General features: G+C 36.4%; 1 protein-coding gene across 3 annotated transcripts in view; it reads left to right on the forward strand.

The window, feature by feature from the left end:
- LOC141402440 (band 7 protein AGAP004871-like) overlaps positions 1-18976 on the forward strand; it is a 115594-nt gene that overhangs the window by 46608 nt on the left and 50010 nt on the right. Inside the window, exons 1-3 of one of the 3 annotated variants that reach the window (XM_073983724.1) lie at positions 965-1439; positions 15853-15906; positions 18126-18235. In XM_073983724.1, the coding sequence (XP_073839825.1) occupies positions 1340-1439; positions 15853-15906; positions 18126-18235 (264 nt within the window). In that variant the 5' untranslated portion in view covers positions 965-1339. Of the gene's footprint in view, positions 1-964; positions 1440-15852; positions 15907-18125; positions 18236-18976 lie in introns of those variants that run through there. The other 2 variants (XM_073983725.1, XM_073983723.1) reach the window with 2 other exon arrangements.

An 18976-nucleotide genomic window follows, 5' to 3' on the forward strand; every position in this document is an offset into this window, starting at 1 on the left:
GCATTATTTTTTAAGATACAGTCAGTGTTGTGTTCCCATTTAAACTTCTATATCTCAAAAATGGAAAAATCTACTAAAATATCATAAAGGTCAATTTTGTAGAGAATTTTCACAGCTACAATATTTTCTCTAATTTCATTTCGATACGGCTTGCGGTTTCCCAGCAAAATCTCAAAAACCTAAAAATCCGCCTAAAAATGTGAACTTTGATCGCGATTTATTTAAAAAGCGATCGGGCGATTTTTTTTTTGTTTTTTGATTTTTCTCATCCATGGATATTGTAGTTTCAGAATTCGCAAACACTTCCCAGGTGTAAGCACCTTCCATTTAAAGTTGGTTCCAGAGCACCGTGAAGAACAATAAATCCTTGTACTGAAGTGTCAAGTTAGTAACCCACCCATGTATAAAGAACCTTACATTACGAAATAAATTATAAGAACCAGAAAAAAACATTCCCAGCAAAAATACTCATTACAAATTGGCCTTCTTTCTTATTATTTTAACACGGGCATGTCATAGGGAGTAAGTACTTATTTTTTGGTCACTAAAAAGTAGATAAGTAAGTAGTTACTCCCTGGTTACTTCAAGTCGTAACTCCTTATTTAAGTACTTATTTATTTACTTTAAAGTGCCAAAAATAAGTACTTACACCCTATGACATGCCCGTGTTAAAATAATGAGAAAGTAGGCCAATTTTTAATGAGTATTTTTGCTGGGTTGTTAATAAATTTCATATTTAAAGGTCATTGAATAAATGAATTTAAAATTCCAATTTCCAAAAAAATATATATGTATATAGAACTCATTAATATTCACTCGAATACAATACAAATCACAATGCCAAACTCAACCCCATGTGCATAGTTGTTGGGGGTCATGGTGTTCGCTCCCCGATGGGCAATTTAAAATTAAACAAAACAAAGATAACAGCAGAATAGTGGCAACAACAATAAAAATTAAAAAAATCCTTTCTAAAAATTTGCTAGGCCAGTGAACCAAAAAAGAAAACGAAAACCGAGACAAGTGTGCAAACAAATAAACAACAAGAAGTGATAATCGTTAAACAAAACACAAAACCAATACAAACAACATAGACAAAGTAGAAGAAAACAAAAACGCCATGAAAAATTAAAAAAAGAAAACTAAAGACCACTGCCATTATTTCCCATTGATTCAAGTGATTTAGCGGTCTTTGCCATCTCAAAACTGCAGGAGATTTGGGTCTTGACACAAAACATCATTTACACTACCACTGTTCTCCAATCACCATCATCATCATCTTCTTCTACATAGAGTGTTGCTTTGTTTTACGGTCTATTGATCCTGTTTAGGCCACAAGATGCAAACATCGATGACAATGATGTCTACAACGTCCGCAATGAAACCACTGTCCATTGTGGATCAAAGAAGAGCTACAATTGTGCCCATAAATACACCAAGTAAGCCATTCCGTTCCCTGTGCCTCGCTCTCTGTGGATGTGTGTGCGTTGGCCTTTGTTATTTTGGCCTCCTTTTTTTTGCACGGTGTTTATTTAGTTTTTTGGTTTTGTCCCCTATTCCTCCTCGTGTCGCCCATCTTTATTGTCATTACATCGTTTGTTTTGTGGTATTGTATGGTTGCTCGTTTGTTTAATGGCAAAATATTTGCTCAACTGTTTGTGTGAGCCACCGTGTGTGTGTGTGTGTATTTTACATTTTCGCTGTGTGTTTTTGTTAGTTTTGTGTGGTTTTTGTGTTTCTTTTTAATTAAAAACATTTTCCAACACCACAACAAAGTGGTCATAATGTCACATAGGCACACTCACACAGACATACAGTCAGCCTACTAAATGTTTGTAAAACCAAAACACATAACATTATTTTAAATGAGTTTTATTTATATAAAAGTAAAAACATTGTAAAAATTTTAAGATACAGTTTAATATACAATAACATAAATAATTAAGTTTTATTTGTGTTATATCAGCTTTGTTCCTTTACGTTAAAGTTTCTTAAAGCTTTACTACTTTTACTATTTTTAACTTGGAAAGCGTTTCTTAACCCCAAAAAGTAGTAAAACTTGAAACAAAATTTAAGAGAGAGCATGCCAAAATGCCTTTCTCTTTCACTACTCACTTTCTGCTCGACAAATTTCGTGGTATAAAAACTGGAAAATCTGTCAAACTGCTAATTTGAAATTTATTTGACAATTAAGACAAAAGAAAAAAGAACACAACGCTCATTGTCAAAGCAAAATAAAAAGAAATGAAATAAAATAAGTATAAATAATACAAATTTTAAACCAACGAAATAAAATATAAAAAACAGTGACATTTATTTTGTTTGTTGTTATTTTTTTAAGCAGCCATGTTTGTTTTTTTGACATCGCTGAAAGATCTACTATTTTTCCGTTCCTTTACTTTTGTGTAAAACTTTTGACGTGAGAACAATTTTGGCAGTTTTCTCTTTTGCTACTTTTACTATTAAAAAAGTAAAGGAACAAAGCTATCATTGATTTTAAGGGAGATTCTGTTTTATAATATTGCATCGTTTGAAAACATTTATTTGTCTCACTGTGCATATGTATGGATGAATGTGTATATTTTATGACATTTGATGTCCATTTTTCAAATGGTCATCAATTTCCTAGAATTCAATATCTAATTAATGTTTATTGAATATAAATTCAATGTTCAAGGAAGCGATAATAATTAGTCTAATTTTAAATTGCTTAGTATTTGGCCACACAAAATTGATTTTGTAGGCCGTCAAGGTAAACATCTACAGATTATTAGGGGTGGTACAATTTCATATTTATTTACATATAAGGCTTTTGACTTATGGAAACAGATCAGCTGGCCCGGTAGAAATATTGAATTGCACAAATCTGAAATGAATTTAGTCCAAACATACTTGGGGTCTAAAACCATTATTTCGATGAGGCACATTTTGTCCATATGAAAGTGTATATACCCCCGTTAGCATAAATGCTATGTGTAGCGAATGAAGCACACAATACAACTCTCGAACGGATAAACCAATTTTGTCCAAAAAAGTGGCAATATTTGCGGTCCACTCCATTGGGTACCTCCCCCCAAAAGTTCAAACTTTTCGGTAAAATGGTGCGCACGATAACTCTCGAAGGCAATAACCAATTTGGGTTCATACTTTGCACATCGTGATATTTCTACGAGACATAGATCAGTTTAAATTATGGACTATATATGTAAACTCCTTCCGATACCTCCCACTCAAAAGTGCAGTTTAGGACCTCCTTTCGAATTGTTTTTATATTTCGTGCAACAGGTTGCGCTCAAGGCCCCTTTTACGATGGTACAAGTTTTTTGGGTGGAAAGACCCGAAAGCTGTAAAAACAAGCCGACAGAGATATAACCTCAGCATGTATGGATTGAAATACATTTTTCCAAAAAACTTATTTATTAGAGGGGTTTTCAAACTTTTGGGCGTATGAACCGACAAAAGTATGCATAGGATTTAAGCTCAAAAAATTGCGGGGATATCGAGAGGTAGAGCTTTTTTATCCACTACCCTACGCAAAACATAATATCGCTGTAAACAGGTAAAAATGTCCAAAGGATCCTCGATCCTTTGTGTTGGTGGTACACAAGGATTGGACAGATAGGGCCCAAATTTGAACATAAACTAAGTTTCGACAATAGTTAGAGATCCAAAGTTTGGACCAAATCGGTTGCTACGTCTATAAGAAATCGCGCGTACCATTTTAGCGAATATTTTCGAACTTTTGTGGGGGAGAAACCAGAAGGAGTGGACCTATAAGAACCACCTTCGAATTTCATCTTATATTCGAAGAAATATTATAATATCCAAAGTGCATTTGGTTCGAGCTCTCCTCCCACTACCTATAGTACCATAGGGGTTGTTTTACAACTTTCGGGCTGTTTTCTCAAGAAGTATGTACTTGCCCCTTAAAAAGCTTTTACTGCCGTAATTGAGGCAGCGAATGCAAGTTGCTTCAACAAGAATCAAAGAGATTCGAGAGCAGGTCTTAAAGTGAATTTATCCAAAATTTTGTGTTGGAGGTACCCAAAGGAGTGGACAAATATAGTCCATATTCGAACCTGATCTATATCTGGTAGATATTTTAGGATGTGTAAAGTATGAACCAAAGCGTTCACCCCCATCAAGAGTTATCGTGTTCACAATTTTTCCGAACATTTTTGAACTTTTGTGGGGGAGGTACCTGAAGGAGTAGACCGATATAACCCATCTTCGAATTTTTCGAACAAATCGGTTCATCAGTTCGAGAGTTATCGTGCGCTCCAACCATTACACACGATATCATAGGGCTTTTTGTACCTTTCAGGCTATTTTCTCAGGAAGTATGGACTTGCTCCTGATAAAGCTTATACCGTTATATATTATACAGGTCCTAAACAGAACTTTTCCGAAATTTTGTGTGGGAGGTACCCGAAAGAATGGTCCGATTGAGTCAATATTGGAACCTCATGTAAATCTGGTAGAAATTTCACGATGTGCAAAGCATGGACCAAATCGGTTACTTCGATCAAGGGTTATCGTGCGCACAAATTTTCCGAACATTTTCGAACTTTTGTGGGAGATGTACCGGAAGGAGTGGACCGATATAACACATCTTCAAACTTAAGCCAAGTTTGGACAAAATATTGCGAAAGTCAAATTTTGGACCAAATCGGTTCATCCGTTCGAGAGTTATCGTGCGCACCAGCCAGCCAGAAGGACGGACATTGCTAAATCGACTAAAAAATTGTCTGAAACACATTTCGTCCAAACATAGTTGGGGTCCCAAACCATTATTTCGATGAGGCACATTTTGCTCGTATGAAAGTGTATGTGTATGCCCTCGTTAGCATAAATGCTGAGGGTATAAAAACCCCTACTGCCAGCATATGTATGTAGTGGCTGGTGTTCAAGACCACTCTCGAACCGAATACTGCGTTGGTCCACAGATTGCTTATCGTAATATTTCTTGGAATATTAGATGAAATTCGAAGGCAGTGCTAATAGGTCCACTCCTTCCGGTACCTCCCCGCAAAAGTTCGAAAATATTCGCTAAAATTGTAAATACACTCCGCTTCATCGGAAAGTTCGATTTTCTCCGTAGACATATGGTCTAGTGGACTTTTTTGCTCAGTACAATCCCAATCGGAAATGCGAAGCTCCCAGTATGATTGTTTTCCTTCCATACAAATCGCCCCACCCTAATGGGCACATTTCCCATTTCCAAATGGTCATCCCAGAATTTTCCCAGAATTCAATATCGAATTAATATTTGTTCAATATGAATTCAATGTTCAAAGAAGCGATAATAAAGATGTTACATTTAAATTGCTTTAAATGTGGTCATACAAAATTGACTTTGGTAAATTGATTACTGGTAAAATTTATTAGGTGTGGTACAATTTTATATTTGCGTGCATGGAGAAACTAATGGATTGTGGAGATATATTTTGACTGAAGACAAAACAGTTCAGCTTATCTGATCTGGTGGTACAGTATAGGATTAAACGATGAAGTGCCTGGGGCATCTTGTTCGGCAGGATAAGTATTTAGCGCCTATAAAAAATGCAATACTATCTTCATAGAAATATACTGCAATCGACAGGGTTAAGCTTATCAAGTTGCAAAATCATAAAGCCCAGGCATGGCATAGGAATGCATTAATATGGCCACTAAAACTCCACGAACTCCACCTTGTTAGTGTCCAAAGATATAATTTGCTAAGGACAAGGACATAAATATTACAGTAGCTCAAATAAACAGTTTGTCATTTATAACAACCTATTTATTAATTTGATGTTTTCGACAAAGAAGCAAAGGGTAGTTGTTAGATGTTATTCCCACGAACATAAACAAATTTACAAGGGGAGACTTTTCTAGTTTTAAATAAAATTCTTGCATATTTAAGGAACTCATTAATTCCTACAGCTACGTAGGTTATATTACGTGTTCATGCATTTTCAATTTCTTTCCAAACGACACACATGTATGTATGTGTTAGTGTATGAATTTTAATATTAACATATTCATAGTCCCTGTAGGAAGCCTGGGGTCTAGTGTCGACATGTTACAAGTGTCGACATGTCACCACTTTGTCTACAATTATGGTGACTTTGTCAACGATCTTTACTTTTATTTTACACGGTGCTCTTAAACCAACTTTAAATGCAAGGATCTTATACTTGGGACGTTTTTGTGGATTCTGAAACTACAATGTTCATAAATAAATCGCGGTCAAACCTCACATTTTCAGCTTTATTTTAGGTTTTCGCGATTTTGCTTGGAAACTGCATGTCCTATCGAAATGGGACTAAAGAAAATGTTATAGCTGTAAAAATTCTCTAGGACTGACCGTTACGATTTGTTCCTAGGTTTTACTATTTTTGAGATATAGAAGTTCATGTCACATTTTTAGGTTATTTTGTTAGGTTTTCACGATTTGAAACGGTAAGTCTTATCAAATGGGAGTAGAAAAATCATATAGCTGTAAAAAATCCTCAATAAGATTGGCTTTTGTAACTCTATAAAGGTTGTGCCACTTTTATGATATATAAGTTTAAGTTGGGAAATTGTAGTCATGACATTATTTTATAATACATGTCAGTGAATTGTACCAATTTGAACTTGTATGTCTCAAAAATGGTAAAATCTACGAAAATATCATAAAGGACAATCTTGTAGAGAATTTTCACTGCTACAACTTTTTCTTCAGTTCCATTTGATATGCCTTGCGGATTCCCAGAAAAATCGTTCAAGAGCACCGTGTTTACTTTATTTAATAAAATTTACAATTTAAGCAAAAGTTTGGTGTTTGAACTAAGTTCATTATCTTATAGTACATTCGGATTAAAGAAATTCACTGAATTTCTAAATGTACTATAAAAAATTTCAAATAGACAAAAAAATCTAATAGTGACGCTCTGGTACCAATGTCTCCATATGACCCTTGATGAACTACTGACTTACTATATCCTATGTCTATATTGACTGACAACCAATAATGTCTATACTGACTTACTACATCTAATGTCAACACATGCTCCCTCAGCAGCTACTGACTTACTACTGATGTACTAGTTCCAAAGTCACTAGTGACTTTCGAATGACACGTTCATACAAAATGTCTATTGGAAATTACATGAGTTGTCTACAATTTGTCGGTATAGATTAGAGGTGGGCGCGTGTCGTGCCGTGAGTAGTGCGTGTTCGTGCCTTCCCGAAAATCGCCGTGTTTGGGCGTGTCGTGCCGGAATAAATTTTTGGCCGTGCGTGATCGTGTTTTTTTGTTCGACACGATTTTGCACGATACGACTAAACACGACCTGCACTATGTGTTACGATCGTGCTAATTTTTTGGGCTTCCTTTAGAAGTCGTGCAAGAGACCATACTAAACACAAAATCAAACAAGAATGTAAAACCGACCAAAATATTCTTAGTATATATTCACATGGCTGATATCGAGGGCCAAAAAATTTCATTCGTTATTTCGGCTCTTAAAAGATTTAAACGTATATCTTGCGCTTGCCACAATTTGAACTTAGTTATGGATGATGTTATTGTAAAACACCCTCTTCCCTAATTGGGAATCGTATATCTGACTTAAAGTTTTCATTGTTAGTACCTCTTTTGCCTTTTCTCAAAATTTTCAAAGAGTGTTCCGAAAAATTAAGCTCGGAAAAATACCCTACTATGCACATTTTTACCCTTTGGTCTGAAAAGCTATTGAAAGTTTGCTCAATTGATACCATTGACTCTCAATTCATGAAAGATTTGAAAGCTAAAACTAAACAATCATTGCTTAAACGCTTTGTGCCAACAATGACACATCTTATAGGGACGTTCTTATTTCCGCCGTTTAAGGAGATGCATTTCTTATTAGAATATAAAAGAAATGACGTAATATACAAGGTGAGAACATAGAGAGTTCTAATGATGAGGAGGAAATTACAATGCCGCATTTACACGAATTTTCAGAGTTTTTGGATCAAAATTTGGCAAAAAGACGAAAAATTGAAAAGTCTCCAATTGATACAGAAATTGATACATATTTAGCGGATGCCGTATCTAGCCAGACTGATGTTTTAAACTTTTGGAAACAGTCGAACCTAAAATATTTAAAACAATTAGCCTGGAAAATTTTGGCTATACCCGTCAGCTCAGCAACGAGCGAGAGATTTTTTTCCACATCTGGAAATATTTTCAACGAAAGACGAACTAGACTTTTGAGCTCTAACTTAATTACGTAATTTTGCAATACGTATATTTTAGAACATATGAATTTTTTGAACAAATAAATGTACAACTATATCGATATATCTTTTCTTTAATTTCGTGCGTGAGTTTGCGTGTTCGTGCCTTCTCGAAAAACGCCGTGTTTGTGCGTGAAAGTGCATAAAAATTTTGGTCCGTGTTCGTGCATGTTCGTGCCTAATTTTTAGGCACGCGCCCATCTCTAGTATAGATTCACTATTGACATTTCCTACATGGGTGTTATGAAGTCTCATTATAATTCTTGATTCCCTATTAAAAATATTCTAGAAGGAAAGTAACAGCTCAACCAGAATTCATAAAATTAATTAAACTGATGAGTACATAGTCCTACTTCCATAGTTACATAGTTAAATTGGTAGAACAGAAATTTTATATTTCTAAACTCTTGTTTTCTGAATATTAAATGTAATTAATATTGTATATTATACGCAATAAACTGAAAATGATATTGGGCACATAAAATTGGTAAAATCAGTGGAACATCATTCTGCGTGCACTGCCATGTAGCTCGATTTTATACACCTTTTTAGAGGGTTCATCATCGCTCATTCTTATTATATGGCCTAGCCAACGCAATCGCTGCATCTCGATACGTTTAACAATATTGATGTCGTTGTACAGCAGATACAGCTCGTGGTTCATACGACGTCGATATTCACCGTCAACGCAGATTTGTCCGTAGATCTTTCGAAGAATTTTTCTCTCAAACACGCCAAGTACTGCCATATCTGCCTGCGCAAGTACCCAGGCTTCGGAGCCATACATCAGTACGGGTAGTATCGGTGTTTCGTAAAGCGTTATTTTTATTTGACGAGTTGTGGCTTTGTTTTTGAAGTGCTTACTTAAGCCAAGGTAGCATCTGTTGGCCAACAAAATTCAATACACAACTGATGTCGTTTGTTGTGTTTATGGCGGTGCCGAGGTATACGAAGTCATTTACTACCTCAAAATTATAGGAACCAACGTCAACAGTTAGTCCGATCTCAATGGTAGCATTGCGCGTCGACACCATCAACATGGTCTTCTCGTCGTTTACCGCCAGACCCACTTTAGCAGATTGCCCTTAGACCTTCATAAAGGTATCGGTTACTTCTTTTACTGATCGTCCTATGATGCCCATATCATCAGCATAAGCAAGTAATATGTGGCTATTATTGTAGATTGTGCCACTTCTTTTGACCTTCGCATCTCGCATAACCTTTTCCAACGAAATATTGAATAAGTCGCACGAAAGGCTGTCTCCTTGCCTGCAACCTCTTTATCTTAAATATCTGGTCAATGGTGGATTTGCCTGGTCTAAAGACGCATTGTTATGGTCCAATTATTTCGTTGACCATGGGCTTTAGTCCTTCGCACAATATCCCTGACACTATCTTGTAGGCGATAGGGAGAAGACTTATGCCCGTATAGTTGGAGCATAAAGTCTTATCGTCGGGTACGTATTCCAGATGGAGCTAACTAGCTGATGCATACCTTATCAGCGTGTCGCCTCCGGCTTTAAACAGCTTGGCTGGTAGGCCATCAGCTCCTGCTGCCTTATTATTCTTCAGCCGGTTTATTGCTGTCTTTACCTCATCTTGGCCGGGTGGTATACATTCAATAACATCTTCTGCGATTGGATCTGTGGTATCTTCGTCGACTTCGCTACTATTGGATACCAACAGTTTGGAAAAATGCTCTTTCCATATCCTTAGCACACTATCTGTATCAGTTACCAGATTACCTTGCTGGTCTCTACAGGAGGATGTGCCAGTTCCAAAGCCATCTGTTTGATCTTTCACTGTTTGGTAGAATTTTCGGACTTCATTCTGTCTCCTGTACATCTCGATTTGTGCACACTCCCTTTTCCATCTCTCTCTTTTTTCTGCGGAAAAGACGTTTCTCCTCTCTCCTTTTCTCCCGATACCTCTCTCATAGGCTACGCGTTGCTACTGATTGTAATGTAGCCCTATATGCCGCATTTTTCTCTTAGGTAGCAGCACGATACTCCTGGTCATACCATGGATTCCTTGGAGGAGGTCTCTGGTATCCAAGTTCTGATTTTGCCGCTGTTTGCATGGAGTGAGCAATGTTTTGCCATTGTCCTGATATGTTATCGGGACGAGGAGTGCTTTGATTAAGCAGTTGGGTCAGTTGAGTGGAATATGATGTGGCTATTTTTTGTGATTGCAGCTTACCGATGTCCAAATTCCATGTTGTGTCTGTTCGCACTTTGTTTGCTACATTTAATTTGGTACGTACCTTTGCTGCAACAAGGTAGTGGTCCGAGTCTATGTTTGCACCTCGCCTAAATTCGCCTAGTATAATTTTAATGTCATGGGTCATAAGTTTCTTCTAAGCGCTCGTAAAATATATCTTTGGTCTGTTCGTCCTTGTCTTCAGTGGGAGCATGAGCGCAAATAAAGCTGATGTTGAAGAGTTTGGCTTTTAATCGAATTGCAGCGAGCCTTTCATTCACTGGGGTGAAGCTGGAGACCAGATGTTTTAACCTCCGATCAACTACAAATCCGCAACCAAACTCATGCTTTGTGTCATGGCAGCTATAATACAGTGGGTCACCTTTAGGTGTTGTTGTGACGCCTTTCCCGTTCCATCGTATTTCCTGTATGGCAGTAATGTCGGCCTTGTACCTTTCAAGTACATCTGCCAATGCGTAAATTGCACCTTCTCTATAGAGAGTGCGCACATTCCAGGTGCAGATTCGCAGATCATGGTCCTTAAAACGTTTGCACAACACACTGTACCTTTTCAACTGCCCTGCCAAACCTACTCAGCTATCTGTAGTAGCTTTGTGGCTACAACACATCGAAACAGCCAATTTCCTAGAATTGGAAATAGATCCAGAGCCAGATTCTTTTTTATTTTAACTGCTAAATTCGTGTCAGTTAATGTTTTTCTGCATAATCTTTAATTTTAGAGAAATGCCAAACTCAGGCATATCTTAGTGGGCTTATTGGGTGGCTTTAGAGTCGACGAATAAATGGTAAGAATGTATGTGTTTTCATTGGGTCTTCTCTTGAGTTTGTCATAAGGTGAAGATTTTATCTATAGAAAATTTTCCAGGTCTAAACCCGTATGGGTGCCACCGTGGTGCAATGGAATGCACACCCGCCTTGCACGCTGAAGGTCGTGGGTTTCCCGGCCAGGCAACATCAAATTTTCAACGGTGGCAAAAATACCCCTCAGTAATGTTGGCGACATTTATTGAGTATCTTAGCCATGTAAAACTTTTCTAAAAGTAGTGTCTTAAAACACGCCGTTCGGACTCGTCGATAAACAGTAGGTCACATATCATTGAGCTAATATTAATCGGGGTGCACTCATTGATATGAGATAAGTCTCCCTTGTCCGGACTGGTATGTTTGTGGAACAATTACACTGTGCAACATTTTTGAGCCAATCTCGTGCAAACAACTTCTGTCCAGAATTTTATGAAAGTAGAGGACCAAGAGGCAAAAACCATATTTGGGTTTTCTTTCCTTAGATCGGGTTCGGATTTTATGGCCTCATCTAAACATGGTTAAATATCGAATTTTTATAACAAATCGGGGCTGTATCTCTCAAACCATCATGAATCTTGTTTTGACTTCTGCAGCAAACTTGTAGATAAGAGCAAGAAGAAAATATTTGGAGGAATAGTGAACTCTAAAAGCTGCATTTATTGCCTCAAATTTTATAATATATCTAAAAATTCTATAATTTGTGTATATTTCGCAGCGTATCTCCCAAACTGTTGAATTTTTCTTAATATTACCTTTTGGAAAAATATTCGCTGGAATGTAATGCACAACTCTTCAAACCATTGTAATGTTGTAAAATGACTCTATCGCCTTGTTCCTAGCAATTTTTTCAACAACAATTTGGTAAATATTCCAACAATTTATTGAAATCCCCAACATGAGAATAAACTGCCTGTGTAAACATTGTTTGAAATATGTTTTGTAGAAGCTATTTTATAAAATACCCCTTAAACAACATGAAATAACCATTTTAGAGTTTCAGAATGTTCTGAAGAATTGATGGTCACATTATTTGGAAAATTTTTATAATGGTTACTTGGTTCAACCCACAACAGCGTAGTTGCTACTGACCTTAATTCCAGAAATTATGTAAACTTTTCTATATTTTAACGAGTTTGATACGCCAGATGCAGATTTTTCTAGTTTAGGGCTACAATATTGCTGAAGACTGCAAAGCAAACTTCTTATTAGTTTCGGAGATAAAGGTCCGATCACTTGAAAAAAGGCTCATTTTAGGTCGGTTTAGATGAGGCCATAAAATCTAAATCCGATCTAACAACACAAAACCCAATTAAGGTTTTTGTAGTCTTAATATGTACTTTCAGAAAATGCGCATTAGAAGTTGTTTGCATTTCCAGCATTGCACAGTGTTATTAAACCCGTATTGGTATGACCCGATTATTCCATTGACCATAGGTTTTAGCCGTCGACGCAATACGCCCGACAGCACTTTATGTGCTATGGGTAGGAGACTTATGTAGTTGGCACAAACCACCTTGCATGCTATCTTGTGCACGGGACATATCAGACTGAGGTTCCAATTAATATATATGCTCTCATTATCTAAATTTTGCTAATCAAGTGAGGTATACCCCTTATCACTGTGTCGCCAACGGTCTTGCACAGTTCGGCAGACAGGACATCAGCTCCTTCTGTCTTGTTGTTCTTCAGCCGATTAATTGCTGTCTTGACCTCACGTTGCCTGGGTGGCAAACACTCATTTAGAGTAGGCTTCCGTCCTGGCTTGCGCACTTTTGCCGCAGCATTAAGACGAGTTCAGACCTTGGCTGCTACAAGGAAATGGTCTGAGTCGATAATCGCTCTTGGAATTGATCTGACATCTAACACACTGGAAGAGTATCTTCCATCTATTACAACATGATCGATTTGGTTTCTGGTTTTTCCCACCTGGGGTCATCCAAGTGACCTTGTTTATGTCGAGCTTTTGGAAGCTAGAGCTCCTCACTACCATGTCTGGTGTTTTACACTCTGCTAAAACTGTCCTACCATATTCTGGCTCGTTAACATCTCGACTTTCTGACACTTACGTTTTTGTTGCTCTTTCTTTTTTCTCCGGAAAATACGCTTCCCTTCTCCCGATGTTTTTCCTGGCGATTCGTCTTGCTAATGACTGCAGGGTTGCTCTGATCTTCTATTCCCTACCATGCTCTGTTCTTCTATTCGTACCATGAATTTTTAGTTGGTGGTTTTTGGTATCCACGTAAAGATTTTGCGGCAGTTTAAAGAAAGAGGGATATTTTTTGCAACTACGCTTGCACATTATGGAGACAAGGAGTGTAGTCTTCCAGCATGTGGACAGAGTAGGTTTCCGCACATTTGTCGCAGCATTAAGACGTGTACATACCTTGGCTGCTACAAGGACATCGTCCGAATTGATATTCGCTCTTAGAAACGATCTGACATCTAATACACTGGAAGAGAGTCTTCCGTCTATTAAAACATGATCGATCTGGCCTGGTATGTAGAGGTGTTGGAACCTAGTGCTGCTCACTATCATGTCTCTGCCGGTGAAATCGATCGCCCTCATTTTCTTTGTCATGAAGACTGAACATACCGACAGTGTAGGCAAAAAGTATTTTCCTTCCCAATTTTATCATTAAAATCTCATAGAACAGGGCAACGGTTATATGCTCTATCCAGGGGCTATTAGAATTTATTCTTGGTCTGTTCATCTTTCTCTATGTACCGAACTATGTACCTGTAATTTCACATTTGAGATCCCCAGTGGTCACAACACATCTTGGTATAGCCCCCATATAACGATACATCCCTATTTTAGGTATTTTGCGGATTTTGGGAACGAATTACCTGCAATTTAACAAAACATCTCCACCAAAAACTGTGAACATAGGTCCACGTTTTGGTGTAGCCCTCATATAACGGTCCCTTCCGATTTTCGGTATTTTGCGGGTTTTAGCTACACTTATGGACCGAACTACTTGTAATTTCACATTTTAGGTTCCCAGTGGCCACAAACATGTCCACTAAAAACTGTCAACATAGTTCCATGATTTGATATAGCCCTCATATAACGGTACCTGCCGATTTTCGGTACTTTGCGAATTTTAGCTACATTCTTTCCGAACTAGCAGTAATTTGCCATTTGAGGTTCCCAGTGGTAACAAAACTCCTCAGCTAAAAATTACCAACATATGTTTTGGTATTGCACCAATATAACGGTACCTTCCGATTTTTGTTATTTTGAAGATTTAAGATACAATTTTTAACCGAACAAGCAGTAATTTGTCACTTGAGGTTTCTTGCGGCCATAACATCTCTCTCGACTGAAAATTGTCAATGCAGGACCATGTTTTGGTGTAGTCCTCATATAAAGGTACCTCACGATTATAGGTTATTTGAGAATTGTAGCTACTTTTTGACCAAACTACCTGTTATTTGATATTTCAGGTTCCCAGTGGTGTCAAAACTTCTCCACCAATAATTGTCAACATATGTATGTATGTTAGTCCATGTGTTGCAACAGCGCCTATCAGGGGGTGCCCCTGATTTTAGGTCTTTTGACCGAATCGTTTGAAATTTAACAATCAATGTTCCCAGTGTTCACAAAACGGGTCCACAAAAAATATTTCAACATAGGTCCATGTTTTGATATAGCCCCATATGATGGTACCTCCCCATTTTATGTGTTTTGAAGAATTTAGCTACATTTATTGACCGAACTATCTGTAATTTGACATTTGAGGTTCCCAGTGATCGCAAAACTTCTCCACGAACAAATGTCAAAATTTGTTCACACTTTGATTAAGTCCCCATTTAAGTAACTCGCCCGATTGATGACATTCTTTTGATACATTTTCTGGCGATATTTTGGCATATGACTATGTGTGGTCACAAAATATTTCCACCTAAAATTGTGGGCTGGAAACAAAACTAAAAAATATTCAATTGGGGGAGGGTATGAAATATTCGGCAAGGCCGCACTTTACTCTTTTTTACATGTTTAAAATTACATTACATATTTTAAAGTCTTTGATTCGTACCTTTTCTGCGCAATACTGAATACATGCAACGTACTAGGGTTTATCTAAGTAACACTGTACATAGATGTACATATGTATGCATGTAAGCAGTTACATAGTTAAGCAATTAAGTTAAGTGTTTTCAAGTGACTTTTTATTGTTACGAAATTTTTAAATTTTGTTCGAGAATGCTCGTTTCATATTTCATGGAAAACGCGCTTCCTGTTACAAAAACAAAAACAACGGAAGAACGCAGAGTATGACATTTCTCATTTAAGTATGTGTGCGTTTGTGTTTTTATAAGTGTTGTCATGCATTTTTGAGCGTTCTGGCAGTTATCAACTTACACCGACATATTTGCTTAACAACAAACAGAAGAATCCACACACACATACATACCAACAAACTGCATGCACTTCCATATGCATACAAACAAACATAAAGACACAAATATGTATGTATGAATGTCATACCATCCCCCAACTCCTGCCGAGTGTGACTAACAAATTTATCATACGTCTTGTATGTTTCTGTTTGTTTGTGTGTTTGTGTCTACTTGCAGATGTTGATGGAAGACGCGAGAGACGTGTAACCATTTATACCGTACACAGTCACTGTAAGTGATTAATATGTGCATGCATTTTCTTCCCTACCAGCTAACTAACAATGTATAGGTCGATTTGATGTACTACAACTACTTTTTTTTAAAACTGCAAAACTGTTATCTATTCGACCATAAATCTAAAACCGAATGAATATTCATTCATCATTCTTCCATCTATCTACTTAAGTCGTATAAATTTAGCAGGAAGAGGAACTACCTGCAGAGGAGTAGCAAAAGTAGAAATGATATGCCACCATAAATATCAATGAAAGAATTCATTTATCTTCTGTAATACGATTTTGTTCAGGATGAATAATAAGTGGACAATAACAGTTATTAAAGCTCACGTTATGATTCATAACTGTCGATGAAATGAAACTTTTATTTTTCCTTCTTTGATTTGTTTTCTTTTCATTTTTTGTTTTGCTCTTTGCTCTGTTGCAATATCCAATAACACTGTGCAACAAAATTTTTATTTTTTCAAAATTATGGGAAAATCGAGTAGATGACGTAGACGTGTATCGGCGATTTTAAAGTCTACATCGGAAAGTAACCAAAGTAGGAGGGGAAAGTTCCGTCCATTTCTAGTTTTTTTTTTCGAAATATTCGAGTTAAGATATCTTGGAATCCTTGCATTTTAGGTATATAGTGTCTTTGGCAACTTTACTGAGGAGGATATGGGAAATATTTTTGTTAAAAATGTTAACCCTCATGCGGTTCATCAAAAGGGTCTTTTTGGTCCTTCTTTCGAAAATCTTTCAAAAAAACTCCTTTAAAATGTGATCATATCTAATTCAAATATTCTACAAAATTATTCGTTATAAAATTTGATTAAAGGTCTCAGAACACACCAAATCTGTAAATCTTATCTAATCATATTTTCACTGGACCATAGCCGTAGACCTTTCCTAACTACGTAAATTAAGTTAAAAATACACAATTTTACAAAGTCCGATCTGGGTTTTCTATATTTTTCTAATATATGTGTATTCATCACAAACATTTCAAAAGTTGTTTAAATGAAGCACACAATATCTTCTGTATGAATTCATAACCAAAACCATCAATAAGATATTTATAGTGGCCAATCACAACGAAAGTCTGGATAAAAATTTTAAAATATGGCCCTAAAGCCTATTTCTAAAATAAAGGCTGATAAGAATGTTATATACAGATTTCTTTTATTCTGAGGCTCATAGTGAAAATTGATTTGGAACATTTCTTTTACTGACAGTATCCCCAAAAAGTGAAGGATTTTGCCAGATTTTGATTCAGTATGGAATTATGTAAAATTGACAGTCCGAAATTAAAACAAATAATTTCATCCTAAAATATATAAATTTGAAATCAAATTTTCATAAGAAACTAGTGTACCTAGATGTACGGTTTATCCCGAAACTTATAAGGAAATTTTGTGTAGAATTTTTCTTCTTTTGACAGTTTTCACTTATAACCAAGTTTTATATTACTTTCAGGTATCAACTGGAAAAAAAGAAGGAAACAAATTTCATCAAAGAAATTGGGAAATATTTTCATGTTTTTCAGCAAAATTGATACTGATATTTTCATGATATATAATGTAAATAGACATTTCAGTTCTTTGGTGACCCATAGTGAAATTTAATGAAGAACATTTTTGTCTTTGACATCATCTCTCTAAAATTGTTTTGTGAGACAGCTTTAAATAAACTCAGATAAAGTCCGACTTTAGCCCTAAAACGTGTTTTTCATTTTTAGAGATTCCTAGCAATTAGATAAGATAAACAGATTTGGTGTGTTCTAAGACCTATAGTACAATTTTATTGCGAATAATTTTGTAGGATATTTGAATTCGATGTGATCACATTTAAAAGGAGTTTTTGAAAGATTTTCGAAAAAAGGACCAAAAAGATGCTTTTGATGAACGGCATGATGGTTACAATTTTAAAAAATATTCCCCATATCATTCTCAGTAAAGTTGCCAAAGACACTATATACCTAAAATGCAAAGAAAACTAGAAACGGGCGGAACTTACCCTGCCTACTATGGTTCTTTTCCGATGTAAACATTAAAAACGCCGATACACGTGTCTCATATTTTTAGCTCTACTTTCATAATCTACTCAGTTTTCCTTGTCATTTTTTTGGTTGTCGCACAGTGTAATCCGCTTAAAGTATATTATCTTACTAATACATTGCCGTTTATCTGTTGTTTTTTTGTGTTTTTTTTTCTCTTTTTTCTCTCATTGCAGCGGAAGAGGATATCGGAGATAAATCTTCAACATGTGGCACATTATTAATAGTCCTGTCGGTAGCACTGGTGATTTTAACACTACCTTTTAGTTTATTTGTCTGCTTTAAAGTAAGTATTAAAAAAAATTTTTGCATTTATTTAAGATTTTTTTTTCTTTTTTTATTCTATATATCTCTAAAACTCAACGAGTTACAGCTTATTAGTTAAACTCAATGAGTTACAGCTTATGAGTTTGGCATAAATCAAATAAGAAAAGTTTTTTGAGTTTATGGAGTACTAAAATACTTCAAATCATGCTTGATTTAGCACAAAAATTTAGCACTGATATCTGTCTAGCTCTTTGAAAAGACTGACCAAGTAGTAATTTTATATTTTGTCTAAAATCAGACATGGCTTGGAATACCTTTGAACGTAGGTGGCTGTCGAAAGCTACTTTATAATCGACAAAAAGGTGGTAGGTGTCGATCTGCATCTCTTGGGTCTTCTCCAGGATTTGCCGCAGGGTAAATATCTGGTCAATGGTGGATTTGCCAGTTCTAAAGCCGCATTTGTATGGCCCAATTATTCCATAGACCATAGGCTTTAGTCGTTCGCACATTATCCCTGACACTATCTTGTAGGCAATAGGGAGAAGACTTATGCCCCTATAGTTAGAGCATACAGTCTTATCTCATTTCTTGTGGACAAGGCACAGGATGCTAAGGTTCCAATCGTCGGGTACTCGTTCTTACTGCCAGATAGTGCTAACTAGCTGATGAATACACCTTATCAGCGTGTCGCCTCCGATTTTGAACATCTCGGCTGGTAAGCCATAGGCTTCTGCTGCCTTATGATTCTTCAGCCGGTTCA

Source organism: Musca autumnalis, unplaced genomic scaffold, assembly GCF_047663935.1.
Source record: "Musca autumnalis isolate F117 unplaced genomic scaffold, ASM4766393v1 scaffold_4, whole genome shotgun sequence".
Taxonomy (NCBI): Eukaryota; Metazoa; Arthropoda; class Insecta; order Diptera; family Muscidae; genus Musca; species Musca autumnalis.